Source organism: Equus caballus, chromosome 6 (assembly GCF_041296265.1).
Source record: "Equus caballus isolate H_3958 breed thoroughbred chromosome 6, TB-T2T, whole genome shotgun sequence".
NCBI classification, from domain to species: domain Eukaryota; kingdom Metazoa; phylum Chordata; class Mammalia; order Perissodactyla; family Equidae; genus Equus; species Equus caballus.
In genome coordinates, this window is record NC_091689.1 from 81,273,245 (window position 1) to 81,289,321 (window position 16,077).

Here is a 16,077-nt window from a genome sequence, read left to right on the forward strand (position 1 = left end):
TTAAGTGAAAAAATATGTAGTGCAAGAAAAGTGCATATAATATGCTACCTTTTGTGTATGAAAGATGAGAAAATAGACACGTTATCTGCTTTTTTTTGCAAAAAGAAATATAGGAAGGATAAACCAATAACTAAGGAGATTGGTTACCCGTAGAGAGTGGGTAGAATTGGGGATAGAAGTGGTTGTTGGGGACAGTGACACATCTTGTTGGTTACCTTTTAGAACCGTGTTAAAGGAAAACTGTTTCTCTACTCACACCACTCCTGACACCAAATATGTAGGTTTTCTTTTCTTTTTCTTTTTTTTGATGGACATGTAGTTGACATACAATATTATGTTAGTTTCAGGTGTACAACATAGTGATTCAGCATTTATATACATTACCAAATGATCTCCATGACAAATCTAGTAACCATCTGTCACCATATAAAGCCATTACAGTATTATTGACTGTATTCCCTATGCTGTACATTACATCCTGTGACTTGTTTATTTTATAACTGGAAGTTTGCACCTCTTAATCCCCTTCACCTATTTTGCCCAACCTCCCATCCCTTTCCCCTCTGGTGACCACCACTTTATTCTCTGCAATTATGAGTTTCTCTTTTGTTTTGTTTTGCTTTTTAGACTCCACGTATAAATAAATTCATACAATATTTGTCTTTTCTCTGTGTGACTTATTTCACTTAGCATAATACCCTCTAGGTCCATCCATGTTCTCACAAATAGCAAAATTTCATTCTTTTTTGTGGCTGAGTATTATTCTAGTGTGTATATATATGTATATACACACACACACCACATCTTCTTTATCTGTTCATCTATCAATGGACACTTAGGTTGCTTCCTTATCTTGGCTGTTATAAATAATGCTGCAATGAACATGGGGTGCATATATCTTTTCAAATTAGTGTTTTCATTTTCTTCGGATAAATACCCAGAAGTGGAATTGCTGGGTCATATGGTAGATCTATTTTTAATTTTTTAAAGAACCTCTATTTTCCATAGTGACTACACCAATTTACATTCCCACCAACAGTGTATGAGGGTTCTCTTTTCTCCACATTGTCACCACACTTATTATTTGTTGTCTTTTTGATAATAGCCATTCTGACAGTTGTGAGGTGATATCTCATTGTGGTTTTGATTTGCATTTCCCTGGTGATAAGTGATGCTGAGCATCTTTTCATGTGTCTCTTGGCTGTCACATGTGGGTTTTCTACATCGAGCAATTCTCCAGTTCTCTGCAGACACCAATTAGGTGTCCTACAATTAAATTCAATTCTAACACTGACTACCTGGAGTTAGTGCAGACCCCACAGGTTAAGGGCTCATGCCCACAAGACTACCCACACCTTTAGACGCCAATTGCAAGCAGGGAGTTCCCACATTACCCACACTTCTGTCAGACTTGGCTATAAATCAGGGTTTCCACAAACCCCATCTCAGGTTTGATAATTTGCTATAATGATTCACAGAACCCGGGGAAATACTTTACTTACTATTACCAGTTTATTGTAAGGGAAAGAAATGATCAGCCAGATGAAGAGGTACATAAGGTGAGATCCAGAAGGGTCCTAAGCCCAGGAGCCTTCTGTCCCTGTGGAGTTTGGGGTGCCGTACCCTGCTGGCACTTGGATTCATTCACCAACACAGAAGCTCTCCAAACCCCTTTGTTTGGGTTTTTTATGGAGGTTCCATTATGGAGGCATACTTGAATACTTCTTTGGCAGTTGATAATTAGCTCCATCCCCAGCCCCCTCCCCTCCCTGGAGGATGGAGGGTAAGGCTGAAAATTCCAAGCTTCTAAATCATGGCTTGGTCTTTTTGGTGAACAGCCCCCGTCCTGAAGCTATCCAGGAGCCTACCAAGAGTTTCCTAATTGGAACAAAAGATGCTCCTATCACTCAGGAGATTACAAGGGTTTTAGGAGCTCAGTGTCAGGAACCAGGGCAGAAACCAAATGTATATTTCTTATTTTGTCGCATAATGTTTAATCTGCTACATTGGGAGGGACCTATGGAATATGAAGGAAAACAAATGAATCTAATTGTATTATTCGATAGATACTGTTAGATACACCAAAGGGGAAGGGGTGAGAACTAGCCCAAATAGCTTTTGAACATAATACTTTAACTCAGTCTAAAGAACTACAAACACTATTGAACTGTACTTACACTAATATTGAACTATACTTAGAAGATTTATTTTTCTTAGTGGTATGAGATAGCAATTTCAAAACTACTTTCTGTGTATTGTAAGAAACATGACAACTAAATGTAATGTGTGATTCTGTACTGGATCTCAGATCAGGGGAAAACTATAAAGGGCAATGTTGGCACAGTTGACTTAAGTTGGAATGTGGGTTGTGGGTTATATAAGAGTTTGTATCAATTTTGATAAATGTACTGTAGTTTTGTAGCAGAAAAATCCTGTTCTTAGGAAATACATCTCAGCAATCGTTGGAATTAATCCTAAAGAAAAAGGATTAGGTATGGTGCTAAGGTGAAAATACTGAATTATTCTTGCTGTGAATAGTTGCTGTAAATAGTAGCAAAAATTTGAAAACAGAGTTGCTTAAGTAAATTATGGCACATTCATACAGTGAAATATTATGCAGCCCTTTAAAATTATGTCGTAAGTCTATATTTACACAGAAAGATGTTTCTGGTTATATCAGTGAAGGTTTTTTTGGTTACATGAAACAGGCCAACCCCGGCTGCCTTAAATAGCTGGGGTAGGTCACAGAAGCAGAGGAACAGCTGAGAGAAAGGAAGAGACAGCTCTGGGGAATCTCAACCTTGAAGTACAAGGACCTTCCTTCTTTCTAGGGCACTGTTGTTAAAGTGACGTTAGGAGCTACAGTTTCTTGATTCAGTTTAAATTCTCCCCCAAAAGGATCTGATTGGTCCAACTCTTCCAAGGGGCACATCTGCATAGTACAGATCGGCCTTTGAGGATGGTTTGCATGTGGATGGAGCCCATTCCTTGAGAAGAGGGAATTGTTTGTTGTTAACTGGGGAGCCACCTCAGTTGTTATCTACTGCAGTAGGACTTTGTAACTGTTACACAAATCAAAGCACAATACAAAATAGTGTGTACAGTATGACCCTATTTTGTAGAAATATAGAGTGAGTTTTGGGGTGGGAATGGAGAATCAAGAGTTCTGTCTGGGTATGTTAATTTTGAGATTTCTGTTAGACATTCAGGTGGAGAGCTGAATTCTTTTTTCCTTTTTTTTTTTTTTGGCTGAGGAAGAGTCACCCTGAGCTAATATCTGTGCCAATCTTTCTCTATTTTTTAGTATGTGGACTGCCAGCACAGCATGACTGCTAACAGAGTGGTGTAGGTCTGCACCTGGAAACTGAACCCAGGCTGCTGAAGCTGAAGCCTGAACTGAACCACTAGGCCACTGGGGCTGGCCCGAGAGCTGAATTCTTTTGTGGCCAAAGTGTAGTAACATCAGCCCTTACATTTTTCTAGATCAAAATTAGCCCTGCTGTTCCTGTGGCATAGAACTGAGTGGTCTCAACCAAGTATTCTTTCAGATAGTTAAGCTAATCCTAAGCTGCTTTTCTCAAAGAATAGTGGGTGTCCTCTATGCACGTGCACAGCACTCAGCTGCACCTGCAGGTGGGAGTTCCTGCCTGGCGCGGATGCCTGGCAGATTCCTTACCCTCACCCCACCCGCATCTCCATCAGCTCCCTGTCTGCTGCGTGAAGCTGTCACATAATCCTTCTGGGCTTCATTTTCCTCCTCTGTAAAATTATCCTTGACTTCTTTTGTCTCTGTTTTTCATTTTTATTTTTAATTGTTATAACACATTTAAATGATAAATAAAAATCACCTAAACATCCCGGTTTCAACAGTTGAGGCAGTGAGAGTTCAGTCCACAGAAGTAAGCACTTTCAGAGCCAGGAGCTAATAAATGCAAATGTTTACTTTTTCAGATATCCACACAGAAGCAGTTCAAGCCGCACTGGCAAAGCATAAAGAACAGAAAATGGCTTTGCCTATGCCAACCAAAAGGCGGTCCACATTTGTCCAGTCTCCTGCAGACGCCTGCACACCTCCTGGTAGGTTTATCAGAACCTTTCTCTCTGACAGTTGCTGCTTTGATGTTCCTGAAATAAGTTCTACTTTTTCTTTTCTTTTTTTTTTGTTTTTAAAGATTTTATTTTTTTTCCCCCCTGAAACCCCCCAGTACATAGTTGTATATTCTTTGTTGTGGGTCCTTCTAGTTGTGGCATGTTGGACGCTGCCTCAGCATGGTTTGATGAGCAGTGCCATGTCCGCGCCCAGGATTCGAACCAACGAAACACTGGGCCGCCTGCAGCGGAGCGCGCGAACTTAACCACCCGGCCAAGGGGCCAGCCCCTCTACTTTTTCTTTTCTGAGGTGGGAGCTGGAACGCTCTCCTCGTCATCAGAGGTATATGAAAGCACACACTGAAGGTGGCAGGTTTTGGTTGTTGCATTGTGAACAACACACAAAAAGAGGCCTTAAGAGTAAAGCTATTAAAAAAATTTTTTCTTTCTCAATTTCTGGCATATTCTTGCTATAACCCCCAAATTCGTGTAGTCATAAATAAATACAGCCTAAAGCTCAGGGTCTAAAAAATCCTGCTGTGATTAAATACTTTCATTGACATGCAAATTATGACCCATAGTCATATATTTCCTTATCAAATTTGTGCCCCTAAATGAGATGCTTTGTCTGCAACAGTCATAGGAGTAAGTGGACTTGGGACAAAATTTTGTGTGTCATTGGAGATGATGGGAGAGCAGTCATGCGGAGTTGTAATAGATCTGAAAAACATACATAAGTGTGTTTATGTGTTTGTGTTAATATATTTTGTATACATTTGTGCCTATTTAAGAATCCGCTTTTTATATTGGAGTCATGAGCTCTAAACACCTTCATCGCATCCCCATTCCCTAGTTCTGGAATCCTTCCTGCCCCTAAAGTCAATTTAAGAGCTATAACTTCATAATTGAGGAGCAGTTGCAACAACTTTAATTTGTCGTGTTTATTCAGAATCTCTCCCAAGGTTTTTACAAACCGTAAAAAAATTGTTTTAGATGAAATCCCAGACAAGTTCTCAATCTAGACCCCTGAGACTAAACATAGTAAATCTATTTCAGAGCCTCAATATAGTGTCTGTCTCCCTCCTGTCATGTTACTGGCAGTGAAATCTTTGGGGGAAAATCATTTCCCCGTCCTGTTTTGGTCTAAATGACTTAGCGTGTCTTTTGAGGAGAGTCCTGGGAAGGTCACGTCTTTGTGGTTGACTTTGATTCCCAGCTGTCAGGTTGAGCTGTTCACACTGATCCTCTCCCTGGTCTAGGTTCATATTAGTAGTTTTCTCCTAGGTTTTGGCTAACTTCTCAGAGCATTTGGATGTGCTGTGGGCTCATTAACTGTGTGTGCTTTTTTTCTTTACATCTGTGGTGTCAATATGTTTGAAAGAGAAATAGCTCTGTGGCTTCAAGTGTTTCTCAAAACGTAACACGGGATACCCCTAGCAGGCCATCACAATAAGACATTTTGTGTCTATAATGGTGCATACTTCCAGCCCACTCATTCAGAATCTTGGATGGTTTCCCTTCCTTAGTACAGCACCACTTGGGTTCCCTGCACAAAGAGGGCTCTCAGTTTAGTAGCTATTCCTTCTTGGCAGATTCTGCTGCAGTGCAGCTGAGGGTTCAATTGTAGTAAATGGCAAAGGGTAGGGAGCAATGTGCCTTGTAGTTCTTAGAAACAATCCTCTCCATAGCTGTATTAAAGAAATGCAGTTTCAGTGTAAACAGTCTGCACTCATGGCCTCGGGTTAAATGTGAGAGTGCAGCAAAGGATTTTGAGAATGCTCAGAAGGAATGGAAACCTTTTTTATCCCCTTTTACAAAAGTCACTGCCTGAGGGGAATTTACCAACTCTAGAAACAAATCGTGGCTGTTCATTGCTGAATGAGACCATAGTCCTTTGGAATTCACTGCAGGCCTCTGTATTTCTAAACACTAACGTTCTGCTCTGTCTGCAGCCTTAAAGATGTGGCATAATGTTCCTGATCACCTTACGTGTTTTAATAATTTTATGATTGTAAATATGCGGTCCTCTCTCCTAAGACCTATATTCAGCAGAGCAGAGTAATCAAAAGGTTTTCCATCCATTTATCTCCTTTTCTGGGGATCTCTGAATAGTGTACTAGAAACCTTGACGTGCTATTAGGGACATGAGTGTTGTCAAATAGAAGAGGAATTCTCTCCCGTTGGGAAGAAACATTGAGAGTACCCTACGTGGTAATTTCTCACAGTCCCCACATGGAGCCGGATCTTGATGCCCTTGGTCAACAATTACGTACATGCCTAGGACAAATACTGTGCTCTAGCGTGAGGGATTGTGGGGAGAACTGTCCTAAGGCGTCTGTTAGCACCTTTCATTTTAGGGGATGGAACTGGCCGCTCCCAAGTTAGAATTCAGGTTCTGTGCTTTCCAAGCTTCTGAGAGCCACTGGTTAGAGCCCTGGCTGTCTCCTATTCCTGCTGAGTTTACACCTGTATCACTATCTCCCAGAACCTGTTACAGCCTAGCCCAGGATGGCAGGTGGGTTTTAGCTTCCATATTTACTCTGAAAGCCCCTGAAACACTGGAGTTTAGAAGAATACTGGGGCTGCACTCTAGGGTTAGGGAGGAAGAAGAGAATTGACATTAATTATTGCTGCTTATAGGCTATTTTTAAAAAACCAGGGTCTAGGCAGCTATAAAAATGACCTTGCTATGACTTTCTTTCTAGAAAAGTTATGTTACCTCTGCAGGGCAAAATTAACCTCAGATTTCACAGTGTTTTAGTCATGTTTTTCTTTGTGCACTGAGGGATCCTCCACGCATCACAAAGTGTCTTTCTGGTCAAGACCCTCACTCTGCGTGTGCTGTCCGGTGTGAACCTGGTTTCTAGGACACCTGCTTGCGCTCACCAGTCAGTCAGCTTGTTTGGGGGTGCTCACCACGTAATATTGAATTACTGAGTTGATGGCAATTTTGAGCTATTTTTGGAGGGATTTAATAAAAAGGATGTAAGGAGTAAAATATGTCATAAATCTTGGCTTCATTTATAGTATTATATAGTCTGGAAAATATGGTAAATAGTTGGCATGGGGAATAATTTGTCTTGTTCATAAATCATTCTCAAGTAATAAAATGTCAGTCAACCTAAAATTTGCTTATTGATATGTACACTAATTTCTATCTAGTGGATTGCTAACTTTAAATTCTCCAAGTTGGTAGCAATCTGTGGTTCTTTTAGTGCCTGTGTCCTTTTCCAGAGTCTTTTAGACCACTTGAATTACTGCCATCCAGTTCTCTTTATGTGCTGAAATCATTAACTAATGTCATGAGGCAATTACCTCAGCTTTTTCTTTGTAGGGGTTCTTTGTCAACGCTATTACTCATTCATACGGGTAAACACAATGCAAAAACTACAGCATATATTTTTTTCCCCTGCTAAGCTTTTTCTGCACCCATGTGGACTTTACCCTACACTGCATTCTGAGGGTGACCAAATAGACCACATAATGACCCAAAAGCGCAGTGAGCTATTTCGACTGGCTTGGGTGGCATGGAGCTGAAGTTTAGACGTTCGTCTCTCATAGGACCAGGCGTGAAGGTGACTATAGCAGTGATCCATGGGACCAGGCAGGGAGGGACTTAACCTCTCTCTGTTCCTCTGGTGCCTGTGCGCAGACTGGGATGTTGTTATACTTTTAACAGCCCTTCATGATGCCTTATGGCATTAGTGCACACTATAGCATGCGAAGGGCCTTCACAGACCTGGCCACCCGGCCTGACTTGTTCCTCGTAAACACTTTCTGAAGTAGGAAGGGCAGATCTTTTCAGAGATGGGGAGAGAAACAGTTTTGTGGTCACTCAGGGATTTACCCCAGGTCTGACAGCAGTTGTGTGTCAGACTCAAGTCTTCTAGATTTTGCTTTTTACTCTACTAAAGAGTCATGTTTGGGAAATCCATTTTTACTGAATACATGCTCCTGTATGAGTGGTACTGGAATGGGTATTATTCCAAACAAATTGAATAGCTATTGCCTTCCGAGAGCTTATAGCCCAAAGCACATTATGAGTCTCTTGATTTGAACTTAAAAGATTAATTTGAATTTAAAAGAGATTACCTGTCTGAATTACCAACCTGGGCAGTTTTTCCCAAGTATTTCTAATTTTATTCAAAATCACAAAGTAAACAGAACTGACAAATCAGACCTCTATAAATGTATTCTAATTAATAGATTTGGATCATTTTAATAGCATACTTTCATTATTGGTGTGAGTTATGAGCAATGGTCCACAGTTACTTGGGAGACTAGTAAATATTCAGTATTCTTTAAGCCAAAGTACAATAAAACCTCACTCTATCAAATTGAATTTATTTCAATAGCTGATTGTAAAATTTAAAGTTGGCCAGTAAAAGTAATTTCATAGTCACCATTTATTGAGTACCTTCAGTGTACTAGTCAAAAGGCTTAGTGCTTAACATATATTTTTTCATTTTTAGTTCTCTCAACAACCCTCTATCCCATTTTACAGATTAGAAAACACGTTTAGAGAGGCTCAATGACTTGCCCAGACTTCCTTTTCTAGCAGTGCGGTCAATTAGATAACTTGAAAATTCTCTCCCAGAAACGGGAAAAAGAAAACTTCCCTTAGAAATGCTGATAAAATGTAACCAGCTTCCTTTTACATACACACAGGAGCAAGAGAGAGAGAACAGTCACTGAAAATCAGAGTCGGGAGGCGGAGCTAGCTTTGGCTGCCCTGAGGGGAGGGGAGGCAGAAAACAAGGGAGCTACATTTTAATTACCACAAGCGTAGAAAAGATAAAACCTGGACCTGTATCAGGTTGGAAGCTGGAGCTGAGATCCCTGGAGGAACTTATATCTAAAGCAGAAGAGTGAATTTGAAAAAATTAAACTGCTAGCAAAAGAAGATGTTGTCAAGAAAGCTTGCCTTGTGCCTGGCCTTGGAATAACGGGGCAGGGACCTTCCCTAAGAATTGTGGTCAGTGGGTACAAGATCTGAGTTTCACTATCCTGTCTGGTAAGAGCCAACGTTACACATTACCTAACAATAAAAGAGGCTGATGATAACCCTCGGGCACAAATGGTTTCTGGAAGGGTACAACCTCAACCCAGGGATGGAGGATTCCCACAGATAAAGATCCACGAATGTGAGCAAACAATCCAAAACAGAAAACACTCCCCGTGAGAGAGAATCAATAGGTAAAGAATAACAACAGCAAACAGCAGAGTAGAGACCCTCAGAACTGACTGGCCCACCTGCTCTCGGGGTGGAGCTAAGATGGAGTCCAGAGCAGTCAGACTTTCAAAGCCCCTTCTCTGAACCGCTCGGCATATTGCCTCATTCTACCATATTGTCAGTAAGTATTTTCTGGTAATTTGGAGCTCTTAACAATTGCTGAGTGTTTGCTCTAACTTTTCAAATAGGCAGTAAGTGAAAAAAACTCTCTTCTCTCCCTAATGTTATTTGTCATATTAATGAGTTTTGTAGTTTTTGTAAATATGGGGAAATACCTAGAAAAACAGTGTTTGGAGATCCCTTGTAGGTAAAGTGAGCCTACAGTAATTATTAATAGCACATTCCCCTTCTCTCAGGAGCATCCCAGTTTGGATGTTCATGGTCAGGCAACTCATGGACCTCCTGCCGGTTAGGCTCTGCATGGTAGTTGTCAGTCCCAGCCAGCTCTCTGTGCACATGGATTATCGTGGGATGCTTGAAAGTCTCCATAAGGCTTGTCTGGTGAATCAGCACCCACACTGGTTGGGTTTAGTGCTAGCTTAAGTTGCCCAGAATTTGTAGCCCAAGCTAAGGTCAGATTGGCCTGCTTCCAGAGCTAACCTTTTAGTCTTCTCTTCTAGATACGCTGTTACTCCTAGGCTGCCCCTTCTTGGGTCTCTACAGATTTTCCTCCTTAAGCTTCAAACTTTTTCCTTGCCTACAGAGAAACTTCATTTGCCTCTCTTGAAGGTATTTCTGGAACTCTTTAATTCCCTAACCCACCAATGCAAGAGAAAATGACACTTTCCTGCCTGACACCACTCCCTCCCACCCTACCGACCCAAAACACACACTCACACATACTCACACACACACATTTCTTCCGTGTGCTCCAGAATATCATACACTCGGTGTCCTTGTGGTTGTTTCCTTTATTTGTTCTTTGATGCTCCCATTTCCTGGCTTAGTTTAGGTGACATATTTTGTACTCGTTGTTAGGACGAGATCTTTCTTTAGGTGAATCTTGCCTTACCTGCTGTTCTGAGTTGGTGTCTGGGCCTAATTTTGGTGTTGGCTGCCCAAACCCCGTGGCAGGCACTTTCTTTCCAGGAACTTGCCAGACTTGCCCAGTACCCCTCAGGTTGTGTGGACTGACTCTCAGATATTACCATCCTCTCACCAAGGCATTGTTTTCACCCCCACAATTCTTTTTAAATTAGCTTATTTTTTTACAGCTTTATTGAATTATAATGGACATACAGCACATATTTAAAGTATATACTTTGCTAAGTTTTGACATAGTAAAACTGTGAAACCATCACCACAATGAAGATAATGAACGTATCCATCAGTCTCCAAGTTTTCTCATAATCCCTTTGTAATCCCACCTCTCCACATCCCCTTGAGGTAACCACTGATCTGTTTTTTATCACTATATATTAGTTTGCATTTTCTAGAATTTTATGTAAATGGAATCATACAGTCGTACTTCTTTTTGGGGGGAGGTAGAGAGATGTTTGTCTTCTTTTACTCAGTGTAATTATTTTGAGATTCATCCATGTTGTTGTGTGTCTCAGAAGTTCATTCCTTTTTATCGCTGAGTAGTGTTCCATCATATAGATGTCCCACAATTTGTTTATCCATTCAGTTGTGGATGGGCATTTTGGTAGTTTCCCATTTTTAGCTATTATAAATAAAGTTCCTATGAACATTCATGTGCAAGTCCTTGTAGAGATATATGCTTTCATTTCTCAGGAGTAGAGTGGATACGGTAGGTGTTTAAATTTTTTAAATAAACATTTTTTAGTTATAATAAGTGTATTTGCAATGAAGAAGAGGGAAGTCATTTCCACACATGGCTGAAGTCTAAAAGTGCTATAGCAGTTAAGAAGTTAGTAAATTCAGGACTTTTCTTCCCTTAAAATCAACAAGCTCATTGTTTATGTGTTTTCTAATTGATTATAAATGAATTTTAGGCTTCTGGTGATTAGTATTAAATGACGCTGTGTTAAAATCTCACAAGTTATAAACTGAAGGGCAAACCATGTTTTCAGAATTGTTTTCTGTTGTATAGACCCGTTGAATTCATCATATACAAGAGCTTAGCAAGGACTTTGGTTATGTTAGGTAACAGTTGTGAGTTCGTGTTCACCCAGAGCAGAATCAGTGGGAAAATGCTAACTTTATTTGTATTAATTTAATCTTGCCCCAATTTTTACTAATCTATTGCAATTTCCTGGGTGACAGTTACCTAAAAAAAAAAAAAGCTACTAAGTAAACATATAAATATTTAAGGGAGCTCATTTTTATTTTTAAAAAGAGAGAGTCCCAGAGCAGTGCTTACAGTTTACGTGATCTTAACACATGGTCAGCTGTAAGCTTGGCCCACCACACTTTTGTGCCTTTGAGGTAACACAGGGTGGGTTATTCGGAGAAGAGAGGGCAACTGACGTTTATTGGCCTACTGCTGTGTGCTGGCCCCGCCGGGGGTGCTTTCTGTACCTTGTCTCGTTTCGTGGTCTCCCGCTGCAGTGAGCATAAAGGCGAGCTTCCTTAGCATGTCTTACATGGCTCTTAGCAACCCAGCGCTGTCCACTTGTCCAGCCTCATCTTTCATCACCACCAATTTTGCATTCTGTGCTTCAGCTAGTCTCATGTCTTTGATCTTCTGATATGCTTTGTTGTCTGTCCCTCCCAGCTTTCCCACATGCAGTTCCCTCTGCTGACTCTTCTCTCTCCCCACCTCTCTGTCCCTTATAACTAATTCCTCCTTCCAGCCTGGGTTTAGGTCTGACTTCCTTGGGCGCCTACCCTGAACTCCTGTAAGACTCTTAAGTCCTATTGAGTAGGGACTGTGTTCCTGCTCACCGTTTTATTCCTAGCAACTAGTGTAGAGCTTGGTAGTATTTGTTGAATCAATGAACAAATAGCCTTCGCGGATGGGTAATTTTATCCCCAAGTCACATAGCTAGTAAGTCGTGGACCCCAGAGTTCCAACAGAAGACGAATCCAAAGCCATGTTTTTCCCACTACGATAAGCTGCCCCGCAGTTGTAGTCACTAAACACTTTGAGGAGGACTGGCAGGCAAATGAGGTAATCGAATTGAAACAATACACCTAATTACATAATTGATTCACTGTAGAAACATAATGAAGCCAATTTTCGGTAAACCTAATCATGAAAATACTGGTTTTACTATCTTTTGAAAATTGGATTATTCTGACTTTAGACTGACTTAGATTAAAATAAATGATGCAATAAAGACAGCCTGCAAATCCAGTGGAGTTTGTGGGGTCCTGACGTGTGTTACCCTGAAAATACTTTATTCTTAGGTTCAGATTCATCTGTCCCATGCCTCCCCACCTGCCCCCTTTTCTTTAGTGAGTTGGCAAGAACAGAAGTTTCTGCCTCTCAAGATACAGTTGAAATGTTAATATAATTTCTGGAAATTATGCAAGACACTTTCCTTAAGTAAAAGGTTACAGGTGCTGTTGCTTTTCTTTCTCCATATTTTCCTTTGGTCACCATTCTTTTGCATTATAGCTCTCTTTCTCCTTTAAAGAACCTCGTCCATTTATCCTTTGCAGCCTGGGTCACTGTTTACCTCTCCAGCTTCATCTTTTGCCCCTTGCCTCCTCAAAGTCTTTGCTCCATTTAAATAGAAGTACTTGAAATCCCGGACTGATATGGGTGCCCCTCCTCCTGTGAAAGCCTTTGCTATCCTGTTTCTTAGCATCTGTTGCATTCTTTGAAACAGTCTGCGGAGCTGTGTGCCTCCTATACTGGACTGTAAGGTTTTAGGGCACTTACTGTCTCATAAGATCTCACACATCTCAGATTCCCCGGAACCTGACATAGTTCCCAGCACATATTGTAGTTACGTAGTACATTGTAAAAAAATCAAAAACAGTCCGTCTTGGGCCTCAGATCTCCTTCATTATGAGATAATAAGTTGGAGGTAGCCCAGAGCAGGAAGCAAGGATATAGTCATTATTTTAATTTTGTCTCTTACTCTGGACCTGCAGAATTTGACTTCTAGATTAAATTTATCTTTTGTAGTTCAGGTTTCCGTTGTCAGCACTAGCAGTGTTCTAGCACTGTTAGTTATCTCTTGCTCTCTGAACCAAAGTAGAACATGGACCTACAGTTTCACCTGAGTTAGAGGAAGGTGTTGGCAGGACTAACCACAGAATAGTTGATTTTAAAAAAAATGAATGAAATTTAATCCACAGGCCATAATTTATAATCCCCAACATTTAGAAGGGTTTGTCTCACCTCAGACCAAATGCCCCTTCAATTTATATGCCTTGTAAGCTTAGAGTCCTGGAATAAGTTCTTGACTTCTGCTCCCCCTGGCTATCCTATATTTGGTTGAACTTCTGTTTTTTTATTTTTTTCAACATGCTTTTCCAACTTAGGCCTTATTTTCCTAAGTCAGAGCCAGGCTAAATACAGACATTAGTGAATTTCTCACAGTTCTTCTCCGTCTGAGAATTAAGGAGAATAATACAGATCTGTGCCCTCTCCTGTCATGTTTGGAAAGCTCACCTGTGCCCTGTGATTAGCTGGCTTTTCCACCAAAACCATGAATGCCTCTAGGCCAAGCCCTGTTTCTTAGTCTGCATCAGTTCTCTAGCACCTAGCTCACTGTTTGGCACTTAAGTTGTTAACAAAAATAAATTTTTATATTTCCCTATCAAGATCATTTCCTTTTAAGTAGACACCAATTAATACGTACTTGTCAAAATTAGTGTAGCAGCCTATCATAAGATTCTCTAATTAAGAGATTGAGGAGATATATAAGCACTACAGTATTATTTGAACATAAGTAGATAAGCCAGAAGAATTTAGATACTAATTAAGCTCAGAACAGAAAAACAGCGAATGAAGTTTAAATGTTCTAAAAGGGGTTTTTTAAAAGAAGTTAAAATTACCTGTAGATTTCAGCTGTCTTATTTTTGCAGGTTTTGGTCTATAGACCTTTCTTTGAGGTTCTTGAGAAACCTTACATATTAATCTACCTTAAGAATGTGAATGTTTTGCTGCTGTCAGAATTGAATGTGTGACCAATGAGCAAGAACTGAAAGGTCTCTGTTCTAGGCAGGATCGAGAACTTCTTTTTTTCTAATTCCACACAGACACGTCTTCGGCCTCTGAGGATGAGGGCTCTCTGAGACGCCAAGCTGCGCTCTCTGCTGCCTTGCAACAGAGCTTACAGAATGCTGAGTCCTGGATCAACCGTTCAATTCAGGGATCGTCCACTTCTTCATCTGCATCTTCTACGCTGTCCCATGGAGAGGTCAAAGGAACCAGTGGGTCTCTAGCTGATGTATTTGCCAATACTCGAATAGGTAGGAGCTGAATCTACCCAAGAAGCCCAAATTGTGTTCCATTCGGCCCCCAGTATCCAGGAAACAGTTGATGATTTGTATTAGGTTTTTCAGAGTGGCTTTAAAAAATAGAATCAGAAAGAACACAACAGTTAATAAAGCAGTGAAGGAAACACCAGGAATACATTTGGAGTGATAGATACCATCTGCATTATTGGTGCATAGTATTGCCCACCTGAAGCCATAGCTATTTCCATAAGCAATACTCAAGCTGCAAGATACAACACCAGTCTTAGCGTGGGTTTATCCCTGTTGAGAAATAGTCCATCTGTTAAAAGATGTTAAAATATGTAACATCTTAGATTTTTCCCAGGATTGTTGTCTCCATTCTCTCAAACAAAAAACGTTAAACTCAGGCAAATTCTGCACTAAGACAAAAATCAGTGAGGCCTTTTTGTCTTTAGCATAAAGACTGGATTTATTGTCCTTGCTGCTGTGTTACTGCTACAACGGGAGTGTGCAGGCTGAGGATGTTGGTTCTCTGTGAGCTGCCTTGTGCTGCCGATGCTTCTGTGTGGAGTGTAGCTTTTGCTTGGCTCTGCTTTGTGTTTGTGTGTGTCTGTGTTTTAAGAGTTTGTGATGTCTGCAGATAAATATACAGCTGAGACCTCTGCTTCTGCTTCACTAGTTGGTGCACACTGCACAAGGTGATGCATAAGCATCATGTGTCTGTGACATTTGGTGTCTTAGTTTTCATATCAGTGACCTTTCTGTATCACCTTATATATATCTCTCTTTATTCTATTAATTGACTTCTGAAAAGAAGAACTCAGAAAATTTTCAATTCCAGCCTGTAATTTTTAAAGAAAGTAGCTATCTTGAGAGTATGATTGCCCTCATTAAAAAGCCAAGTGCCAACAGCTGATGGCTTGTCCTGCACTCTTAGCTCTGCCCTGTGATTCACTGAACCTCTGCAGGCAGTTAGATGAGCCCGCTCACCACCTCTTCTGTGGGAGGGGAAGCCACACAGCCTGGGTTAGGGCAGGTTTTATTTCTACATTTGTCTAAAAGAAAGCAATTTCACTTGTTAAAAATATTGTCCTGACGATGCCCAGTTAACTTCATCTGAATTTTTGTTAACAGGGTGATTTCATCTGACTTCATATTTTTCTATTGCTTCTACTGCTCTGTGGAAAGTTACTGGTTCAGGCACTCACAGAACCATTTTATCCAACGTTACTGCCTTTTGGATGTTTGCGCTATCAGAAGTAATTCATGTTTCTAATAGAAAAATTTGAAAATACAGATAAAAGAAAAATAATTTATAAATTCACTTCCCATGGATAACATTTTCGTGTCATCACTTTAGTATATATCCTTCTAGACTTTATTTGGATATAAATGTGTAGGGTTTGGGTTTTGTTTTTACAAAAATGAAATTGTAT

The 16,077-nt window shown here is 40.4% G+C and overlaps 1 protein-coding gene across 9 annotated transcripts in view; it reads left to right on the forward strand.

The window, feature by feature from the left end:
• The window catches only part of DIP2B (disco interacting protein 2 homolog B), a 208,110-nt gene that overhangs the window by 128,271 nt on the left and 63,762 nt on the right, over positions 1-16,077 (forward strand). For 5 of the 9 annotated variants that reach the window (XM_023643546.2, XM_023643545.2, XM_023643547.2 and 2 more), the window contains exons 4-5: positions 3,952-4,077; positions 14,441-14,653. In XM_023643546.2, the coding sequence (XP_023499314.1) occupies positions 3,952-4,077; positions 14,441-14,653 (339 nt within the window). The remainder of the gene's footprint in view (positions 1-3,951; positions 4,078-14,440; positions 14,654-16,077) is intronic. The other 4 variants (XM_023643548.2, XM_070271398.1, XM_070271399.1 and 1 more) reach the window with 1 other exon arrangement.